The sequence below is a fragment of the Ranitomeya imitator genome, chromosome 3 (assembly GCF_032444005.1).
Source record: "Ranitomeya imitator isolate aRanImi1 chromosome 3, aRanImi1.pri, whole genome shotgun sequence".
In the NCBI taxonomy this organism is placed as follows: Eukaryota; Metazoa; Chordata; class Amphibia; order Anura; family Dendrobatidae; genus Ranitomeya; species Ranitomeya imitator.
Genome location: NC_091284.1, coordinates 697497132 through 697517159, shown reverse-complemented (window position 1 = coordinate 697517159; position 20028 = coordinate 697497132). Strand labels below are relative to the sequence as shown.

Below are 20028 nucleotides of genomic sequence, written 5' to 3'. Positions count from 1 at the left end.
GCTTGTTGTCAAAAATGGGGGAACCCCATGCCAGATTTTTTTTAATAACCGTACTTATTTACAGCGCAGCCGCCGCTGAAAACTGTCACCACACTGTCAGACACTAACATGAGAAAGAGGTCACCATGCTTGCTGGGTGGATGAACTCTTTCTGATGTGATGTAGGACCTGTGTCTTGAGTCCTGTACCAGTCAATTGTCTTGCTCTGCTGGCTTCACTCCCTCATGAGGAGCTGCAGCTGCATTCCCCTCCTCCATCTTTTCCCTATATTCTTTTTAGTATTTTTCTTTAAGGTTAAGTTCACACTAGGCGTTTTTGCTGCATTTTTTGCTGTTCTTTTTATACTAATTTTCAGCTGCATCTTACAGTACCAGCAAGGCCTCCGAGATTTCAGAAATGGGTGGTGAAAAAATGCACCAAAAATGCAGGTATCAAGTTTTGCTGAGTTTTTTTGTGCCAAAACCTGATTCTATAGAATAGGACTATCAACACTAAACTTTATCAGCATGCACTAGAGACAAATCCAGCATGCCAAAACCGCTGCAAAAAATACACAAAAAATGCTTAAAAAAGCAAGAAAAACCAAGGAAAGCACACCGAAAAAATGCCTAGTATGAACTTACCCTAAATGCTGTTTTTTTTTTTTTGAAGACTTAGGCCATGTTCACACAGTGCGTTTTTTACCGCGGAACCGCGGCGGTTTTGCCGCTGCGGTTCCGCAGCTGTTTTCCATGCAGGGTACAGTACACTGTACCCTATGGAAAACAGGACACACTGTGCACATGGTCCGGAAATTGTAAAAAAAAAGACGCGCTGAATAGCTCCCGGAAAAAAGAAGGAGCATGTCAATTCTTTTTCCGGAGCCGCAGCGGTTCTGCACCCATAGACCTCCATTGTGAGGTCCAAACCGCAGTAAAACCCGCAGATCAAAAATATATCTGCGGGTTTTACTGCGGTTTGATGTGCAGAACCGCTGCAGCAGGAAGTGCGGGGAGCGGGCGGAAGTGCGTGGGCGGAGTGTGGCTGCCCCCCCCGTGTTCCGATCCCGCCCCCCCGTGCTCCGATGCCCCCCCCCAGTGCTCCGATGCCCCCCCCAGTGCTCTGATGCCCCCCCCGTGCCCTAATCTCCCCCCCTTATACTCACCCGGCGTCCCGGTGTCCGTCCGGCCGTCTTCTCCCTGGGCGCCGCCATCTTGCAAAATGGCGGGCGCATGCGCAGTGCGCCCGCCGAATCTGCCGGCCGGCAGATTCGTTCCAAAGTGCATTTTGATCACTGAGATATAACCTATCTCAGTGATCAAAATAAAAAAATAGTAAATGACACCCCCCCCCTTTGTCACCCCCATAGGTAGGGACAATAAAAAAAATAAAGAATTTTTTTTTTTTTTTTCACTAAGGTTAGAATAGGGGTAGGGGTAGGGTTAGGGTTAGGGGTAGGGTTAGGGTTAGGGGTAGGGTTAGGGGTAGGGTTAGGGTTAGGGGTAGGGTTAGGGGTAGGGTTAGGGTTAGGGGTAGGGTTAGGGGTAGGGTTAGGGGTAGGGTTAGGGGTAGGGGTAGGGTTAGGGTATTTTCAGCCATTTTAACCCTAAAAAAATTCCTAGAAAACACACAGACTCTGGCTAGAAAACTGCATCAAAAAAACGCATCAAAAAACGCATCAAAAAACGCATAAAAAAACGGACCAAAAAAGGACCAAAAAAAGGACCTGCGTTTTCTGCCAAGAGCTGCAGTTTTTTAAAAAACAGTCAGGAAAAAAAAAGGATGGAAATCCTGAACGTGTGAACATACCCTTAAGAGGTTATTTGAACATTTATAGAGAGACTGCATACAGATAAAGGAACTACAGGCTGCTGGAGGGAGAGAGATCCAATAAAATGTCATGTAATAAATCTTCATATTCTCATACTATTAATTTATGTGTAAAAAAGACAAAAACACAAAAATAGGAATGCTTTTAAAAACTTTTGGCTAGGTGTTGATGCACCTTTGTAGTTGCAGGCAGTGGAAAAGCGGCAGAGGGATTAGAGTACCACCTAAGATTCGAGATCTGATATCGATAAGAGTTTGTAGTCTGTAAAGGGAACCTGTCACCATGAAAATGCAGTCCAATATGCTGTCACATTGTTATGGATCAAGAAGAGCAGAGCAGATTGATATCTAGTTTTGTAAGAAAAGATTGATTATAACCTGTGTTTTCATTATTTAATAGTGATGAGCGAGTGTACTCGTTGCTCAGGTTTTCCCGAGCACGCTCGGGCGGCCTCCGAGTATTTGTTAGTGTTCGGAGATTTAGTTTTCATCGCAGCAGCTGAATGATTTACAGCTACTAGCCAGCCTGAGTACATGTGGGGGTTGCCTGGTTGCTAGTGAATCCCCACATGTGTTCAAGCTGTCTAGTAGCCGCAAATCATGCTGCTGAGGCGATGAAAACTTAATCTCCGAGCAGTTACAAATACTCGGAGGTCACCCGAACATGCTCGGGAAAACCCGAGCAATGAGTACACTCGCTCATCACTATTATTTAATCTTCTGCTCTTTCTGTGATTTTGGTCCAGTGGGCGGTCCTATGAGTGACTGACAGCTATCTCAGTATGCTCATTTATACATGAAAGGCTGTCAGTCACTGATAGGACCGCCCACTGGACCAAAAGATTTAATGATGAAAACACGGGTTATACTTAGTCTTTTCTTACAAAACTAGATATCAATCATCTCAGCTCCCACTGCTCTATCACATGGTGCCTGTATGCATTTTCATGGTGGCAGATCCTATTAATAAATACATTCTATATGATATATTGTTGGTTCTTCCCTTTTTATCTGTGTCCTTTTGGACATGTCTAATAGAGTTTTGGCCGCTGAGCGATTGGTTTAGCTCAAACATGTGAGGTGATGTATTATATCATATCTTGGAGTTTCGTTGTAGGTTCTGAGAGTGTGTTTGCAGTCTGTAACCATGTCCTGACATAGGAGCTCACTACACCAAGGGTTTGTTTGTAGTCTGTATCCTTGGAGACACAAACACTAACTAGATTCATAAAGTGCTTTACACAAGTTTTCTGGCTTAGAAAACTTTGAAAAGTCGCGACTCACAACAGGAAGTTGTGCAAACATTTTGCTACTCTTTTGGTATTTTCATGTCAGTTTGAAGCAGTTCTTCCACAATGGGTGGCGTTAGGAAGCAGTCAGCACGTGGCTACACCCGCCCATAAAAGTCAACACCAGAAATCCTACTACGGGACATGACTGGAGTAACATTTCTGAAAGGGCGCCCGGAGGTGTACTCCTCTGAAAACAGGACCCAAATTCATTAAGTGGCCTGCATGTATTAGTGATTTTGGCGTGTCGTACTCCAAGGGCAGAGCATGGAATACCCAATATATACAATATATAGCGCTTTTTTCCCACTTTCTATGGCAGTAATGCAGTTCTAATGTTCTAGAGTAATCATTCTTGGTAATTCATGGTGCAGCCTTTACAGTTTTTCATGTTACCCTGTTGGTCTGACTTCAGCAGGTCGCAGACAAAAGGGATGCCCGTGGCCTGCTGGGGTAGATGATGAAGCCATCAACTTTGTGCTGTGTCACAACTACTACCAGTATGGGCGTCTTGAGGATGCAGATCTTGATAACAATGTAGCAGCCAAGGGTGCCCAAGACCAGACAGGCCCTTCTGGCATTTGCCAGAAATGCCAGATGGCCAGTCCGGCACTGAATCAGACCATACCGCTAATCAGTTATAGGGAAAGTCGGTGATCAATTTCTTCATGATTTCTGTTTTTAATATTCACAGGACCCAATTTATCAAAGCTTTTATGCCAGTAATCTGTTGTGAAAACGTTCAAAAATGATAATATTTTGGCATAACTTGCAGCTGCGCTTAAAATTTGCAGCTTTTGCCATTCTCACGCTATTTTTGCCCAGCTATGACAAAGTGGACAGAGATGGGGTTTGTCGACCGCAGCTTGCAAAATTCAAGTGGGGACTGGAGTAGGATTTTTGGCAAGGTGCACGCTGAGGTGTACTGCACTTGTCCAGCGCTTGGGATGATTGCAAAAATAATTAATGTTGTCATAATGTTTATGCTTACTGGGCTGCATAGTATAGTTTTGACAAAATCACAATTTTAACAACAGGAGATTATCAATAGAGGACTAGTAAACCTGCTGCCAAGTAGTCCTCCATATTAATGGGCTCTGTATAACCCTGTCCCCATCTGAACTATCCACCGTTATTTGAATGAAATCAAATGCTATGGCAGGAGATCCAGGAGGACCCCACTGCTGACACAGATATAAAAAAGCTAGACTGCAGTTTGCTAAAATGTATGTGAGTAAGTCAAAATCCTTCTGGGAAAGAAGCCTTGTGGATAGAAGAGACCAAGATAAAGCTTTTTTTCTAAAGCACATAATTCTACTGTTCACAGAAAATGGAATGAGGCCTACAAAGAAAAGAACACAGTACCTACAGTTAAATATGGTGGAGGTTCAAAAATGTTTTGGGATTGTTTTGCTGCCTCTGGCACTGGGTGCCTTGACTGCGTGCAATGCAATTATGTTCAATTTGCCTTTTTTTCTCAGTTTATTTTTGTGTTGTTCCAATACACACAAAGAAAATAAACGTGTTTAACGAAACATGTATAATTACAATAATTTTCTGGGAGAAATATTTGATTTCCTGGAACACTTTCAAGGGTGCCAATTCTTTCAGCCATGACTGTATGTAATATGATGTTCAACACTGGACATTTATTTTAACCATGCTCGTTTTAGAATGTGTAGTTATGCCGGATTACAAGGTATGAGGCGGCTTTCCTTGGCTGGTCTAAGTTTAGTTGAAGAATAAATATTTAATAGTCATATGATACTCTGGTGACACTGGTATATGTGTAAGGCCAGGATCACACATGCGAGAAACACATCTGTGTTTCACATGTGAAATCCAAGCTCTGGCGCCGGCACTCCAGAGCGGAGCGTGCGGCTCCATGTGTTCCTATGCAGCCGCACGCTCCGCTCCACAGTGCCGGCGCCAGAGCTTGGATTTCACATGCGAGACACGGACGTGTTTCTCGCATGTGTGATCCCGGCCTAAGATGCATTATTTTCACTGCTCTATCTCATCACTATGATATAACTAATTGAGCTGAAATGTAATTTTTCCCCGTAGACGCACATTTATCTTCCCTCCGTGCAGACGTCACCATCCTGCTGCACACACAAGTTGTAAACAGATTTCATCTGCACCTTGCCCCTTTCTTCTTTACTACTCGATATTCTGCACAATTATTTCACTTTGTCTGAAATGTTTATAAATCCTCTGTTAACGGCGATGTGGTAGAATCCTGGAATATGTGAAATATTTGCTGTGCTCAAAGCTAATCAGGTTCTGCTACCCTATCTAAAAGCAATGTGATGCAGGGTCAGATACCTGATTTCAGCACTGGGTCACCTACGCTATTGGGTGCTTCAGTTTTAATTAAAAACTGTTTTCTCTTCTGTAGATCTACCAGTTCTCTGAATACTGATTTCTGTATAACCCCGCCTACACCACTGATTGGCAGCTTTCTATGTGTACTGTGCATAGGCAGAAAGCTGCCATCTAGTGGTAAGGGTGAGGTTGATCTACATGGCAGCAGGTTTACTAGTCCTCTAGTGTTTGTCCCCAGCTGATGAAAAAAATGATCTTAGAAAAATTACACCAAGCAGGCCAATAGGTGCCACATCACTAGAATCAGGGTCTCTGTCTCTACATCATGCTGCTTTCAGATTAGATGGCAAAAATGTGGAGTCAGATTCCTTTAAAGCGATTGTCCAGTATGCTTACAGGGGAGTCAGTATGAATCCTCTGTGGATACGCCAAGCATTGATGGGGTCTGATGGGGTCTGGAAACATGACAGAATGGAGCTGACAGGATTATTATGGAGAGTAACAAACTACTAGTTATGGCCGCTGGCTGCAGTCACTGACTGGCATTGTTTGCAGGTGCTGGCGCAGTGTTAGGCCGGCGTCACACACAGCGTAAAACAATACGGTCCGTATATTACGGCCGTAATACGCTGAAAAGTCCCGAAAATAGTGGTCCGTAGCTCCTCCGTAGGCAGGGTGTGTCAGCGTATTTTGCGCATGGCATCCTCCGTATGTAATCCGTATGGCATCCGTACTGCGTGTTTTTCTCGCAGGCTTGCAAAACCAACATACCGCTATAGAAGGGATCCATGTGTCCCAAAAAGAAAAATATATATATATACTGTCTATATATATACAGTGGGGCAAAAAAGTATTTAGTCAGTCAGCAATAGTGCAAGTTCCACCACTTAAAAAGATGAGAGGCGTCTGTAATTTACATCATAGGTAGACCTCAACTATGGGAGACAAACTGAGAAAAAAAAATCCAGAAAATCACATTGTCTGTTTTTTTATCATTTTTTTTGCATATTATGGTGGAAAATCAGTATTTGGTCAGAAACAAACAATCAAGATTTCTGGCTCTCACAGACCTGTAACTTCTTCTTTAAGAGTCTCCTCTTTCCTCCACTCATTACCTGTAGTAATGGCACCTGTTTAAACTTGTTATCAGTATAAAAAGACACCTGTGCACACCCTCAAACAGTCTGACTCCAAACTCCACTATGGTGAAGACCAAAGAGCTGTCAAAGGACACCAGAAACAAAATTGTAGCCCTGCACCAGGCTGGGAAGACTGAATCTGCAATAGCCAACCAGCTTGGAGTGAATAAATCAACAGTGGGAGCAATAATTAGAAAATGGAAGACATACAAGACCACTGATAATCTCCCTCGATCTGGGGCTCCACGCAAAATCCCACCCCGTGGGGTCAGAATGATCACAAGAACGGTGAGCAAAAATCCCAGAACCACGCGGGGGGACCTAGTGAATGAACTGCAGAGAGCTGGAACCAATGTAACAAGGCCTACCATGAGTAACACACTACGCCACCATGGACTCAGATCCTGCAGTGCCAGACGTGTCCCACTGCTTAAGCCAGTACATGTCCGGGCCCATCTGAAGTTTGCTAGAGAGCATTTGGATGATCCAGAGGAGTTTTGGGAGAATGTCCTATGGTCTGATGAAACCAAACTGGAAATGTTTGGTAGAAACACAACTTGTCGTGTTTGGAGGAAAAAGAATACTGAGTTGCATCCATCAAACACCATACCTACTGTAAAGCATGGTGGTGGAAACATCATGCTTTGGGGCTGTTTCTCTGCAAAGGGGCCAGGACGACTGATCCGGGTACATGAAAGAATGAATGGGGCCATGTATCGTGAGATTTTGAGTGCAAACCTCCTTCCATCAGCAAGGGCATTGAAGATGAAATGTGGCTGGGTCTTTCAACATGACAATGATCCAAAGCACACCGCCAGGGCAACGAAGGAGTGGCTTCGTAAGAAGCATTTCAAGGTCCTGGAGTGGCCTAGCCAGTCTCCAGATCTCAACCCTATAGAAAACCTTTGGAGGGAGTTGAAAGTCCGTGTTGCCAAGCGAAAAGCCAAAAACATCACTGCTCTAGAGGAGATCTGCATGGAGGAATGGGCCAACATACCAACAACAGTGTGTGGCAACCTTGTGAAGACTTACAGAAAACGTTTGACCTCTGTCATTGCCAACAAAGGATATATTACAAAGTATTGAGATGAAATTTTGTTTCTGACCAAATACTTATTTTCCACCATAATATGCAAATAAAATGTTAAAAAAACAGACAATGTGATTTTCTGGATTTTTGAGGTCTACCTATGATGTAAATTACAGACGCCTCTCATCTTTTTAAGTGGTGGAACTTGCACTATTGCTGACCGACTAAATACTTTTTTGCCCCACTGTATATATATATATATGTCAGTAGACACATATATGTATATATATTAATATTTATTCCAGCGCTATACAGCTTGAAAGCCGGTAATTCAATTACCAGCTTTTTCTTTCTCCTTCCTAAACCCGACATGTTATGAGACATGGTTACATACAGTAAACCATGTCTTCTCTCCATTTTTTTTGCAGATTCCACACTACTAATGTTAGTAGTGTGTATCTGCAAAATTTGTCCGTTCTATCTACTAAATTAAAGGGTTAAATGGCGGAAAAAATTGGCGTGGGCTCCCGCGCAATTTTCTCCGCCAGAGTAGTAAAGCCAGTGACTGAGGGCAGATATTAATAGCCTGGAGAGGGTCCATGGTTATTGGCCCCCACCTGGCTACAAACATCTGCCCCCAGCCACCCCAGAAAAGGCACATCTGGAAGATGCGCCTATTCTGGCACTTGGCCACTCTCTTCCCATTCCCGTGTAGCGGTGGGATATGGGGTAATGAAGGGTTAATGCCACCTTGCTATTGTAAGGTGACATTAAGCCTAATTAATAATGGAGAGGCGTCAATTATGACACCTATCCATTATTAATCCAATTGTAGTAAAGGGTTAAATAAAACACAAACACATTATTTAAAATTATTTTAATGAAATAAAAACAATGGTTGTTGGAGTATTTTATTCTACGCCCAATCCAGTCACTCAAGACCCTCGTTCTGTAACAAAAAAAACATTTATAAACCAACAATATCCTTACCCTCCGCAGATCTGTAACGTCCAACGATGTAAATCCATCTGAAGGGGTTAAATTAATTTGCATCCACGAGCTTTGCTAATGCAATGATGCTCATGGCTGCAAAAACCCCGGAAAATGAAGGTAAAGTAGGTCAATGACCTATATTTACCTTCATTTGCGGTGAGGCGCCCTCCGCTAGTTGTTCCTAGATCGTGGGAACTTTCCTAGAAAGCTCCCAGGCTCGAGTTCATATGAGGACAACCAGCAAAGGGGGCCTCACCGCAAATGAAGGTAAATATAGGTCATTGACCTACTTTACCTTCATTTTCCGGGGTTTTTGCAGCCATGAGCATCATTGCATTAGCAAAGCTCGTGGATGCAAATTAATTTAACCCCTTCAGATGGATTTACATCGTTGGACGTTGCAGATCTGCGGAGGGTAAGGATATTGTTGGTTTATAAATGTTTTTTTTGTTACAGAACGAGGGTCTTCAGTGACTGGATTGGGCGTAGAATAAAATACTCCAACAACCATTGTTTTTATTTCATTAAAATAATTTTAAATAATGTGTTTGTGTTTTATTTAACCCTTTACTACAATTGGATTAATAATGGATAGGTGTCATAATTGACGCCTCTCCATTATTAATCTGGCTTAATGTCATCTTACAATAGCAAGGTGGCATTAACCCTTCATTACCCCATATCCCACTGCTACATGGGAATGGGAAGAGAGTGGCCAAGTGCCAGAATAGGCGCATCTTCCAGATGTGCCTTTTCTGGGGTGTCTGGGGGCAGATGTTTTTAGCCAGGGGGGGGCCAATAACCATGGACCCTCTCCAGGCTATTAATATCTGCCCTCAGTCACTGGCTTTACTACTCTGGCGGAGAAAATTGCGCGGGAGCCCACGCCAATTTTTTCCGCCATTTAACCCTTTAATTTAGTAGATAGAACGGACAAATTTTGCAGATACACTCTACTAACATTAGTAGTGTGGAATCTGCAAAAAAAATGGAGAGAAGACATGGTTTACTGTATGTAAACCATGTCTCAAATCATGTTGGGTTTAGGAAGGAGAAAGAAAAAGCCGGTAATTGAATTACCGGCTTTCAAGTTGTATAGCGCTGGAATAAATATTGATATATATACATATATGTGTCTCACTGACATATATATATATATATACCTATTCTATGTGTACACATTTATTCTACCTATTCTACTGTAAGCTGTCAGTGTGATTTTACTGTACACCGCACTGAATTACCGGCTTTTCTCGCTAACACCGCTGCGTATTTCTCGCAAGTCACACTGCTTGTCCGTGTGTAATCCGTATTTTTCACGCTTCCATAGACTTTCATTGGCGTATTTCTTGCGCATTACGGTGACAAACGCAGCATGCTGCGATTTTCTACGGCCGTAGAAAGCCGTATAATACTGATCAGTTTAATACGGCAGATAGGAGCAGGGGCATAGAGAATAATTGTGCCGTATGTTTTGCGAGTTTTATGGACGTAGTTTCTGCGCTCTTACGTCCGTAAAACTCGCAAGTGTGACGCCGGCCTTAGACTACCATTAACCTCATATTGCCACTAAGGGGAATCTGTCACCTAATTAATGCTGTCTTCTCCCAGCGCCGATCCTGGTGATTAACAGGTCTCTCGAAATGGGAAAGACCTGTCAATCACCTGTAACAGCGATGGCCAAAAATGACCTGGAGCGGGCCCAGAATAGTCTCACCCATGCCTGTGGTCCCCAGCCGGATCTTCTAACTATATTCTCTCTAAAACACGAGAACATATGAGAAAAATATAGAGATACATGGCAGCAATTGTGGAAGCAGACACTGATTCATGACCCCTGAGGTTGGGGCAGCATGAATCTGATGACAGGTTCTCTTAAAGTCACCGTGAGAGATGCCAAAGGTTACAGCACCTACTACTATGATCCTATAGACTGTAAGAGATAAACATAATTATCATACGTAAAGTAATAGTTGCTATCACAAAACAGAAAAAAAGGCTGTCTTACCATTCTTACTGTTAAAAATCATAAAAAAATGCAAAAAAAATATTATGTGTTGTACACTGAAAACACATTGTTTAGCATCAAAAGCAGATGACTGGGAAATATATCCATGGTGTCCTTTGCCCCCCGGAGTGAGGATACCCCGTCCATGTGATCACTGACTCTACACCTGTACTGAAATCGAATCACTGAAACTGAAAAGTAGTTCAGCGGGTTCTTGTATCAGCCGGCCATTGTTTGCTGCAGTATGGCGCCATGCTCGCATTGTTATACATGGTGGCTCGTGTTACCGAACGGTTTCTGTGCTTTGTACATTCCAGATCGGGGATTCTGAGGACCATTTCATTTCCACCATCGACAGCCTTTCATCTTCCAGCAGCAGCTTGTGCAGTGACGCAGAGAAACCGAAGCTCAGCTACACCAGATCTATGGTCCTCTCCCACTCTCAGAGACAGAGGGTAAACTTGGCAAAGACGCCATGATACATAGTGTTACATATATATTGACATTTTACTCTGTTACTGAGTTGCTTGATTTTTTTTCGCTTAGATGCAGCGATGAATGGTTGAAAAAGTGTAATTGCAATGTCTTTCATCAACTTTATGACAGGTGCAGACGACCATATAGTGCAATTTGACAAAACATCCAATCACTCTTGGACCAATGTTAGTCTTTAGGACCGTGCACATCGCTGAGTCTTTCATCAATTTTAGGACAGGTGCAGACGACCATATTGTTGGTCCTAGTGCAATTTGACAAAACATCCAATCACTCTCGGACCATTGTTAGTCTTTAGGACCGTGCACATCTCTGCATGTCCGAGTTTGATCTGATATTCGGATCACACTCAGCCAATGCAAGTCGATGAGTGCATGGAAACCATGGGACTGCACTCGGATGACATTTGAATGCAGTCCAATTTTCGTGTGTTGACACAATGGAGAAGATGAAGCCATTTGTTTTCTCCATCTTCTCGTCATCAAATAGAATCAGATCTCACTATGCTCATACTCTGATCAGAGTTTAATCAGTGTCATTTGCATAATCAACCTGATTCTCTTGGATAAGATAATCTAAGCCAATATGTCCCTACCCTTATGGTCAGAAAAACATTTACAGCACTAAGTAGTATAGTAAAACACAAGATGAGTCCTTGCACCACCGCCACATATACACTATGTTGAATTTTGCAACTGCTCTGAGCGCAATCTCAGCCCAGCAATTGCTTTGGCTCTCTGCAGTAACATCTAGTGTCACAACCTTGCCTTGACTGATGGGTGTAAAGATCCCATGCGTCTCTATATTCTGCAGTGCCTTTTCTGGGCCTATTTTTAGGCTTTGAGGGGTCAATATCCATGGTCTCTTACCAGCCCCCAGCTGTCAGCTTTAGCAAGGCTGGTTGTCAAATATGGGGGGACGCCACGTTTTTTAAAATTATTTATTTAAATAAAAAACAGCACGGGGACCCGCCTATTCTTGATAACCAGCCTTGCTGAAGCTGACAGCTGAGGGTTGCAGCCCCCAGCTGTGAGTTTTACCTGGCTGGTTATAGAAAATAGAAGGGAACTCACTCCAGGTTTTTTCATTTATTTTTTTTTATAGTGCAGGCGGCGGGTGATGCATAGCCCATCAGTCGCCCCTGCTGTCACTGTTATTAGCGGCAGCAGGTGTAGACTGATGAGAGTAATAGTCTTCTTCTCACTTGAATATAGCTCTCATCATTCTCCCCTGCTTGCGCTGATCGCGTGCAGAGCAGGGGAGAATGATGAGAGCCGTCTTCAGAACCGGCACTGGGGGACAGCGCTTACTGTAGAGCTTCTTCCCTGGCGCCCATCCGTGTGGTACTGATGCGGCACATGGTTGCCACATGTGTGCCGCAAGTATTACACACACGGACACATGGACACTGACATCTCCGCTACCTTTTTTTCTAGTAACGGAAATATCAGGACGTGTGAAACCGGCCTTGGCCAGTTTCTCTTCTTATGACCCGTGAACATTAACTTAGACTTTGATCGGTAAATGTACTGTTTAATATTGTATTTTGTATATTAATATAAGAATGTCATACTTTTTATTCATTAAATATATATACAAGTATTTAAGCCATTTTTTCTCTTTTGTTGCAGTCAAGTCACAGAAGGAACTTGTCGCATCACATGCTAGATGATTTTAATAATGCAAACTTCAATGCTGACCTTGGTAAGCTCAGTCCAGTCACGGTTCTGGATGTTCCCCATGTAAGTGTACTCATCTCATACTTTACATTCTAAATAACATACACTGATTTCAGGATGATTATTGGTAGGCTTTATAACTATGAACAGGAACTTGGTCAGTAGTGTGGTAGAATGGCTTTCGACACACTGTCCGACATATTTGCCAACTCTTTCGGAATGTGCTGGAATAAGGGGAAAATCAGCAATTTATTTGCAGATGCCGGAGAAACCTACCGGCACCTCTTGAAAACCAATGATTTTGGAATGGGGTGTTGAGAGACAAGGAGTGGACGTGGCAATAGAAAAGGGGGCATTGATAAAAGTAAAAATTTAAATGCCAAGTATGGTCACTCCTCCTAAATCCTTGCCTTAGAAAGTTGGGATGTATAGTGTAAGGGATCCTGCACAAGAACGTAATACTGCTTATCGCAGTCAGATGGCTGTAAAAATCAGACCGAGATCCGACTGCAATGCACGGACTGGCCGTCAGCTCTCCTGACCCGAGCATGACAACTTCATATATTTCTATGAAGCTGTCACACTCAGGGGGTAGAACCGCCATCAAGTCCGTGCATTGTGGTCTGACCCCAGTCCTATTTATCTGGCCGTTTGACTGCACCCTTAGAATCGTACTACAACTTCTAAAGAGACGTATTGGCTCATACAATGCCTCCAAAACTAACAGAAAAAAAGATTGTAGCATGGTTTATCGGCCCAGAATGAACTGAGATACAGTGGGAACAGAAAGTATTCAGACCCCTTTAAATTTTTCATTCTTTGTTTCATTGCAGCCATTTGGTTAATTCAAAAAAGTTCATTTTTTCACATTAATGTACACTCTGCACCCCATCTTGACTGAAAAACTGAAATGTCGAAATATTTGCAAATTTAGTAAAAAAGAAAAACTGAAATATCGCATGGCCATAAGTATTCAGACCCTTTGCTCAGACACTCATATTTAAGTCACATAACCCTAAGCACACAGCTAAAATAACAAAGGAGTGGCTTCAAAACAACTCTGTGACCATTCTTGACTGGTCCAACCAGAGCCCTGACCTAAACCCAATTGAGGATCTCTGAAGAGACCTGAAAATGGCTGTCCACCAACGTTCACCATCCAACCTGACGGAACTGGAGAGGATCTGCAAGGAAGAATGGCAGGTGTGAAAAACTTGTTACATCATTCCCAAGGAGACTCATGGCTGTACTAGCTCAAAAGGGTGCTTCTACTCAATACCGAGCAAAGGGTCTGAATACTTATGACCATGTGATACCCACTGTATTCTTCCTAAGAATAATTACTTATAGGAGAGAGTATCTCTGTGTAACAGGTAGAAGCTGCCCTGTTGATTTAGAATCATCCTGCAACTATAGGGGTTAAAATGGTTATAGCAGACAGGGAATGGTTGGCAGTAGATATTGGGACTGGAAATGTTATTATGGTGTCAGGGACATCCAAGAGTAAGGTGTGTGCTAGAAAGTCTCCTGTCAGACTGAAATCAGACAAGCTGTATAGACCAGTTCTTCCCGGGAACTGATTTCTGTAATCATAGAAGCAGTCAGCACAGCCATGACATAGGGTATACGTGAGTTCCGTGACCTGGAAAAAATTACCCCAACCCCCTTAAACAGATCTCTTAACAATCTAAAGAATAAACTTCTAACGTACTCAAAACAGCAGACGGAGACATATGTTGGATTTAATTGGCCACAGCAGCCATTTTATTAAATAAAAGATAACAGAACTTTTATGACAACCCAGAATAGGAGGGGCGGTCCTCGAAGCCCCAAAGTTATAAAAAACTCAGTATCCCAAAAACTCCACAATGTTCAGCCCAGGATGAGTCTTACCCCCAGCCGTAAAGCACCAGCTCAGGGATAGATAACAACCAATCCTGGTCCACCGAACCCACCCCCATGCCAGGGGTCCATAAATCCACCTCACGCGGAATAACCGTACCGCGCCTTGTTAAATTCTCTCATGGGGTGTCCAGGACCTCTCAAGATCCCCACCCCATTGAACCACGATTTACCATTTCCACCGACTTCGAGGACCTCCACCCCCGCCAACTGCCGTGACAATACCCTGACAGCATTCACATAACAAAATAAATACATTTAGACGCCTCTTAAAACAATACTCCAAAAGCCCACATATGCCGACTTCACCCCCCCCATTACCCTAACCAAAAAAGGGAGGGTGGGCGGGAGATTCCTCACTTGTCACGCAGGCACCTAAAATGGATGCCTGCGTGAGGAGCGTGCCCCTTTTTATGTGCCCCCTCCCCACAGTCCCCTAGTTCCACCCCTTATTTTCAAAAAATGCCCCTAAAGCCACCCCTCAAGTTCCCAGTTAACCCCTTACCACCGTATCCCTTCTAACTGCTCCAGCTCCCCAGGTCCCACGTAACCCCGTCATGGCGGCCTCCCTTTACGTGCCGTGGGCCCCCAGTACGGCCTTTCTTGACATAGGGTATACGTGAGTTCCGTGACCTGGAAAAAATTACCCCAACCCCCTTAAACAGATCTCTTAACAATCTAAAGAATAAACTTCTAACGTACTCAAAACAGCAGACGGAGACATATGTTGGATTTAATTGGCCACAGCAGCCATTTTATTAAATAAAAGATAACAGAACTTTTATGACAACCCAGAATAGGAGGGGCGGTCCTCGAAGCCCCAAAGTTATAAAAAACTCAGTATCCCAAAAACTCCACAATGTTCAGCCCAGGATGAGTCTTACCCCCAGCCGTAAAGCACCAGCTCAGGGATAGATAACAACCAATCCTGGTCCACCGAACCCACCCCCATGCCAGGGGTCCATAAATCCACCTCACGCGGAATAACCGTACCGCGCCTTGTTAAATTCTCTCATGGGGTGTCCAGGACCTCTCAAGATCCCCACCCCATTGAACCACGATTTACCATTTCCACCGACTTCGAGGACCTCCACCCCCGCCACGAACACGAATGGCCTGACACCTTAGCCATTCATGTCCCTCCACACCTTCAAGCTTAATTCAATGCCACTACGGATAGCCAAACACCACATATCATTACCCACCGCGTTCAGGTGCACGCCATCAGCTCTCCAGTAAGCTCCTTGACCCGATTCCAAGTCCACATGTCTCACGGCCAACGCGCCATTCCTCACCATAAACCGAGATATGGCCCTGTTTATTTTAATCCGGGCCCTGTTCACCCCCTCGTGTGATCTAGCACCTCTCCATCTTTTACGGGGAATGATGTCGGACCACACCAACAACACTTTTGGAAACATGACCCAGAACCTCAGGATATCGAATTTGATATCCTTAATCAGCTCCCTACAAGACCGTTTAGCCAAATCATTCCCCCCTAAATGTATCACCACGATCTCCGGCACTCTATCCAGTCTAACAAAACGATGAAATTCAGGTAACCATTCCTTCCACACCATCCCCCTTTTACCGATCCATCGTAAAGTCACTGTCTCTCGAGAAAGACCCAACTGACGACCGTCCGGACGAACCGCAGCACGCAACGCAGCCCATACAACATACGAATGCCCCATGATCCAGACGAGCATCGGATCAGGCCCTGCAACACAGAAAGAAAGGCAACAAACAATTAACTTAACACAGCTTCTAACTCACAATAGGTTTGGGCGAACATACGACTGGAATCTTGAAGATTCCCACCTCCCAATTCTCCGAACCACATCCTCACCAAGGCCCCACCTAGCGGCCTCAGTCGCTGCCCCGATCCTGAAGGAGTGACCACTATATTGTGTTGCAGGTAAGCCCGTTGCCGCCAAACATTTCCTAAAAACAGAAATAAACTGAAAACGGGACAAGAAAGACCCATTTTCGTGCACCAAGAATGGCTCGTCTAACACCCCGCCCTTTGCCATGTACTTCTTCACGGATGCCACCGGGCACACCGGGGATCCTTCAACATTGAACAACACCACTTTGCACCCTTTCCCATACACGTCCGTTTTGGAAGCCTTAATAAACACTACCACCTTATTCCCTTCGACATCCACGTTTTCTCTTAACAAAATACCTTTTTTACTAACGGACGGGCTAACCAACTCACCTAACCGAAATGCCCCAAAGAAGGCCAAAGAAAAGGCTGCACAGAACAGAACCACTTCCCATTCGGAAAAACACACCTCTTGCAACTTCCGCTCAATGGCTGAGAGAACCTCATAAGATACGGGTCGGCGACCGTCCGAAGCCTTCCAGCCTTTCTTCCAACCCCGAACAACTTGCCGAACCAAGAAGGATTTCGTTATATCCTTACCCCCCCTCCATTTAAGGTTGAAGGCTAGCCCCGCCAGAAACTTATTCAAACGTGTCACAGACCAACCTGCCTCCTAATGATGACCTAAGAACAACAACAAACCATACTCCTCCTCCATATCCTGGTCCATACTTGACATCCAGGATTCCCACAAGCTCCAAGCCTGATTATAATGAGACCAAGATGAATCCGCGAGCGATTTGGTAAATAACTCTGTTACGGCCCTCGCGGCAGGTTCCACAACTCCACTGGACAATCCCGGCCCGCGCTCTCCGCCTGTGGTGCCAAATCCCGGAAAAGCTGCCACTGAAATTGAGAAAGAGCAACAACTATTGGATCAGGCGCTGACAAGCTACAATCCATAAGTTAAACTTAAGACCCAGGAAAACCAAGTGCTGCAAGACCTTCACTACTGCAGGCGTAGCCGCTGACAACGAGTTTACCGCCGTCACCGTTCCAACATGCTCACAATGAAAAGAAATCTTCAAATTCCTCAATTTGTCACCCCACAGGACCAACGCAACTACCCTGGGGAACAAATGCAACAGTAGCCGGTTGTTTGTTAACCCCTCCTCCTTCCATTCTTCCGGCCAAGCCGCTGCTGACCATCTACCATGAAAGAAAAGACCAAAGCCACTCATTTCAACGACATGCACCAAAATGCCCAAGGAGGTAGCATCTGCCACCGGCTGAATCCACAGAGATCTGCCATTGTACTCGTCCAGAAAATCCGCCCACATCTTCAAATCGTCCCGAAACTCTTTCTTTATCCTGATGAAATGCAAAGGGGACTTTACCCCTACTGTTGCCAAGGATAGGCGGCGGCAGAACGCTCGACCCATCGGCATGATCCTACATGCAAAGTTCAGTTTCCCTAACAACGATTGCAAACTGCGCAAATTTATCTTCTTCAAACCAATCGTATTAACCACATCTTGGCGCAACGCGGTAACCTTGTCTGCAGGTAGCCTACATTCCATTGCTACCGTGTCGATTTCAATGCCTAGGAAGCTCAACACTGTCACCGGACCAACTGTTTTATCCTCCGCCAAAGGCACCCCGAAGTTTTTTGTCACACTCTCCATTGTATGCAACAAAATCGAACAATCTGCTGATTCCGCTGGCCCTATAAACAGAAAGTCATCCAGATAGTGCGAACATGAGCGTATCCCAGACACATCTTTCACCACCCATTCTAGGAACATGCTGAAGGCCTCAAAGTAAGCACATGAAATCGAGCAACCCATGGGAAGACAACGATCAACAAAGAAGCCGCCATCCCAAAAACAACCCAATAAATGCAAACTGTCAGGATGAACTGGCAACAAACGAAAGGCCGCTTCGATGTCGGTCTTAGCCAGCTTAGCCCCCTTTCCACATGCTCTAACCCACTCCATCGCTGAATCGAATGATAAGTACGACACCGAACTCAACTCGGGATCAATACCATCATTAACCGAAGATCCCTTCGGAAATGACAGGTGATGGATTAACCTAAATTTATTAGGTTCTTTCTTAGGGACCACGCCAAGAGGTGACACCCTCAGATTTGCAATCGGAGGGGCGACAAACGGGCCTGCCATTCTTCCCAGAGCAACTTCCTTATTCAACTTCTCCGACACGACCTCCGGGAATTGTAATGCCGATTTCAAATTTTTTCTTTTTAAACTAACATCCTGTTCAACATAAGGGATTTTGAAACCCTCCTTAAAACCGTCGCGCAATAAAACTGCAGCTGACCTATCAGGGTATCTACTTAGAAAGGCCTCCATCACGACCCACTGCACCGGAGTCACCCCTTTTGTCAGCTGAATCTCCAACTTTTTGCCTGTTACCCCTGAAACATTTTGAAGCGCTATGCACCCCCCCGCAGGTTGAACACTCGTGCCTATATTTACACTTGCTCCCGAATCTGCATATGCCATCATTGAAGGCGAAACACAGTCCCTTCTGCAAAGCCGCCGAGTGTCCTGACTGCCCTGAACTCCCGGCGCCCCCGTGAAAAGGCTGGCTAGTCTGACCTAAACGGGACGGGACCATAACTCTCATCCACAACGCTATGTCCTTGTGATCCCACCTGATACTTGGCCTAAAAGCCTTACGCTGACGAAACTGTTCGTCATAGCGTAACCAACCCTGTCCCCCATAGGTCCTGTAAGCCTCCCCTATGGCATCTAAGTAACAAAATAATGCCGAGCAATTTTCCGGGGCCTTCTCCCCGATTACGCTAGCCATAATAGCGAAAGCTTGCAGCCAATTTGAAAATGATCTGGGAATCAGCCTATATCTCCGTTTCTCCTCATCTTCTTTTTTAGAGTCCTCCCTTCTAGGTCTATCCAAATTAAATCTCTCTAGGGGTAAAAGAGAAAATATTTCTATGTACTCCCCTTTCCAGATTTTTTCCCTAACCTCTTGTTTTAAATGTGCCCCTAACGGGCCCTCGAAGCAGACATAGACCTCCCCCCTAGCCGCATCGTCTAGTTGCGGTACATCCTCCTTTTCCTTATCCTGCAAAGCTCCCTCACCTGGTGCATCAATTCCTGACCCAGGCCCTGGTGCTGTTCCGTCCTTCTCCCTTGATGAGCTCCCCGTGTCTGCCGCAGGACCCGCACTGCTGGATGTACCCGTAACTTCAGACAACTGTCTAGACCCCTCAAACGACCCCGTATTTCCCAACCAAGCAGCTGACGGCAAAGACCCCCTGCTAAGACCGGACCCCCACAAGCCCGCTAGCTCCCCTAAACCTCTAAGGATTAAACCCATACCCCCGCTAGCAACTCCCGAAGTAATGTCACTATTCCTAGCTTCAGGGGAAACTATGCCTGGCAAATTAAAGATAGGGAAAATGTTCTCACCTAGCTGCCTGGGTGCTGTGAGCCCAGCAGCCGAAGATCCAGCTCCCAGCCGAAGGTGTCCTGCATCCCGACC

The 20028-nt window shown here is 44.7% G+C and overlaps 1 protein-coding gene across 3 annotated transcripts in view; it reads left to right on the top strand.

The window, feature by feature from the left end:
- Positions 1–20028, top strand: part of ARHGAP9 (Rho GTPase activating protein 9) — a 208542-nt gene that overhangs the window by 101323 nt on the left and 87191 nt on the right. For all 3 annotated transcript variants that reach the window (XM_069758558.1, XM_069758556.1, XM_069758557.1), the window contains 2 exons: positions 10914–11051; positions 12723–12833. In XM_069758558.1, coding sequence (XP_069614659.1) covers positions 10914–11051; positions 12723–12833 — 249 coding nt within the window. The remainder of the gene's footprint in view (positions 1–10913; positions 11052–12722; positions 12834–20028) is intronic.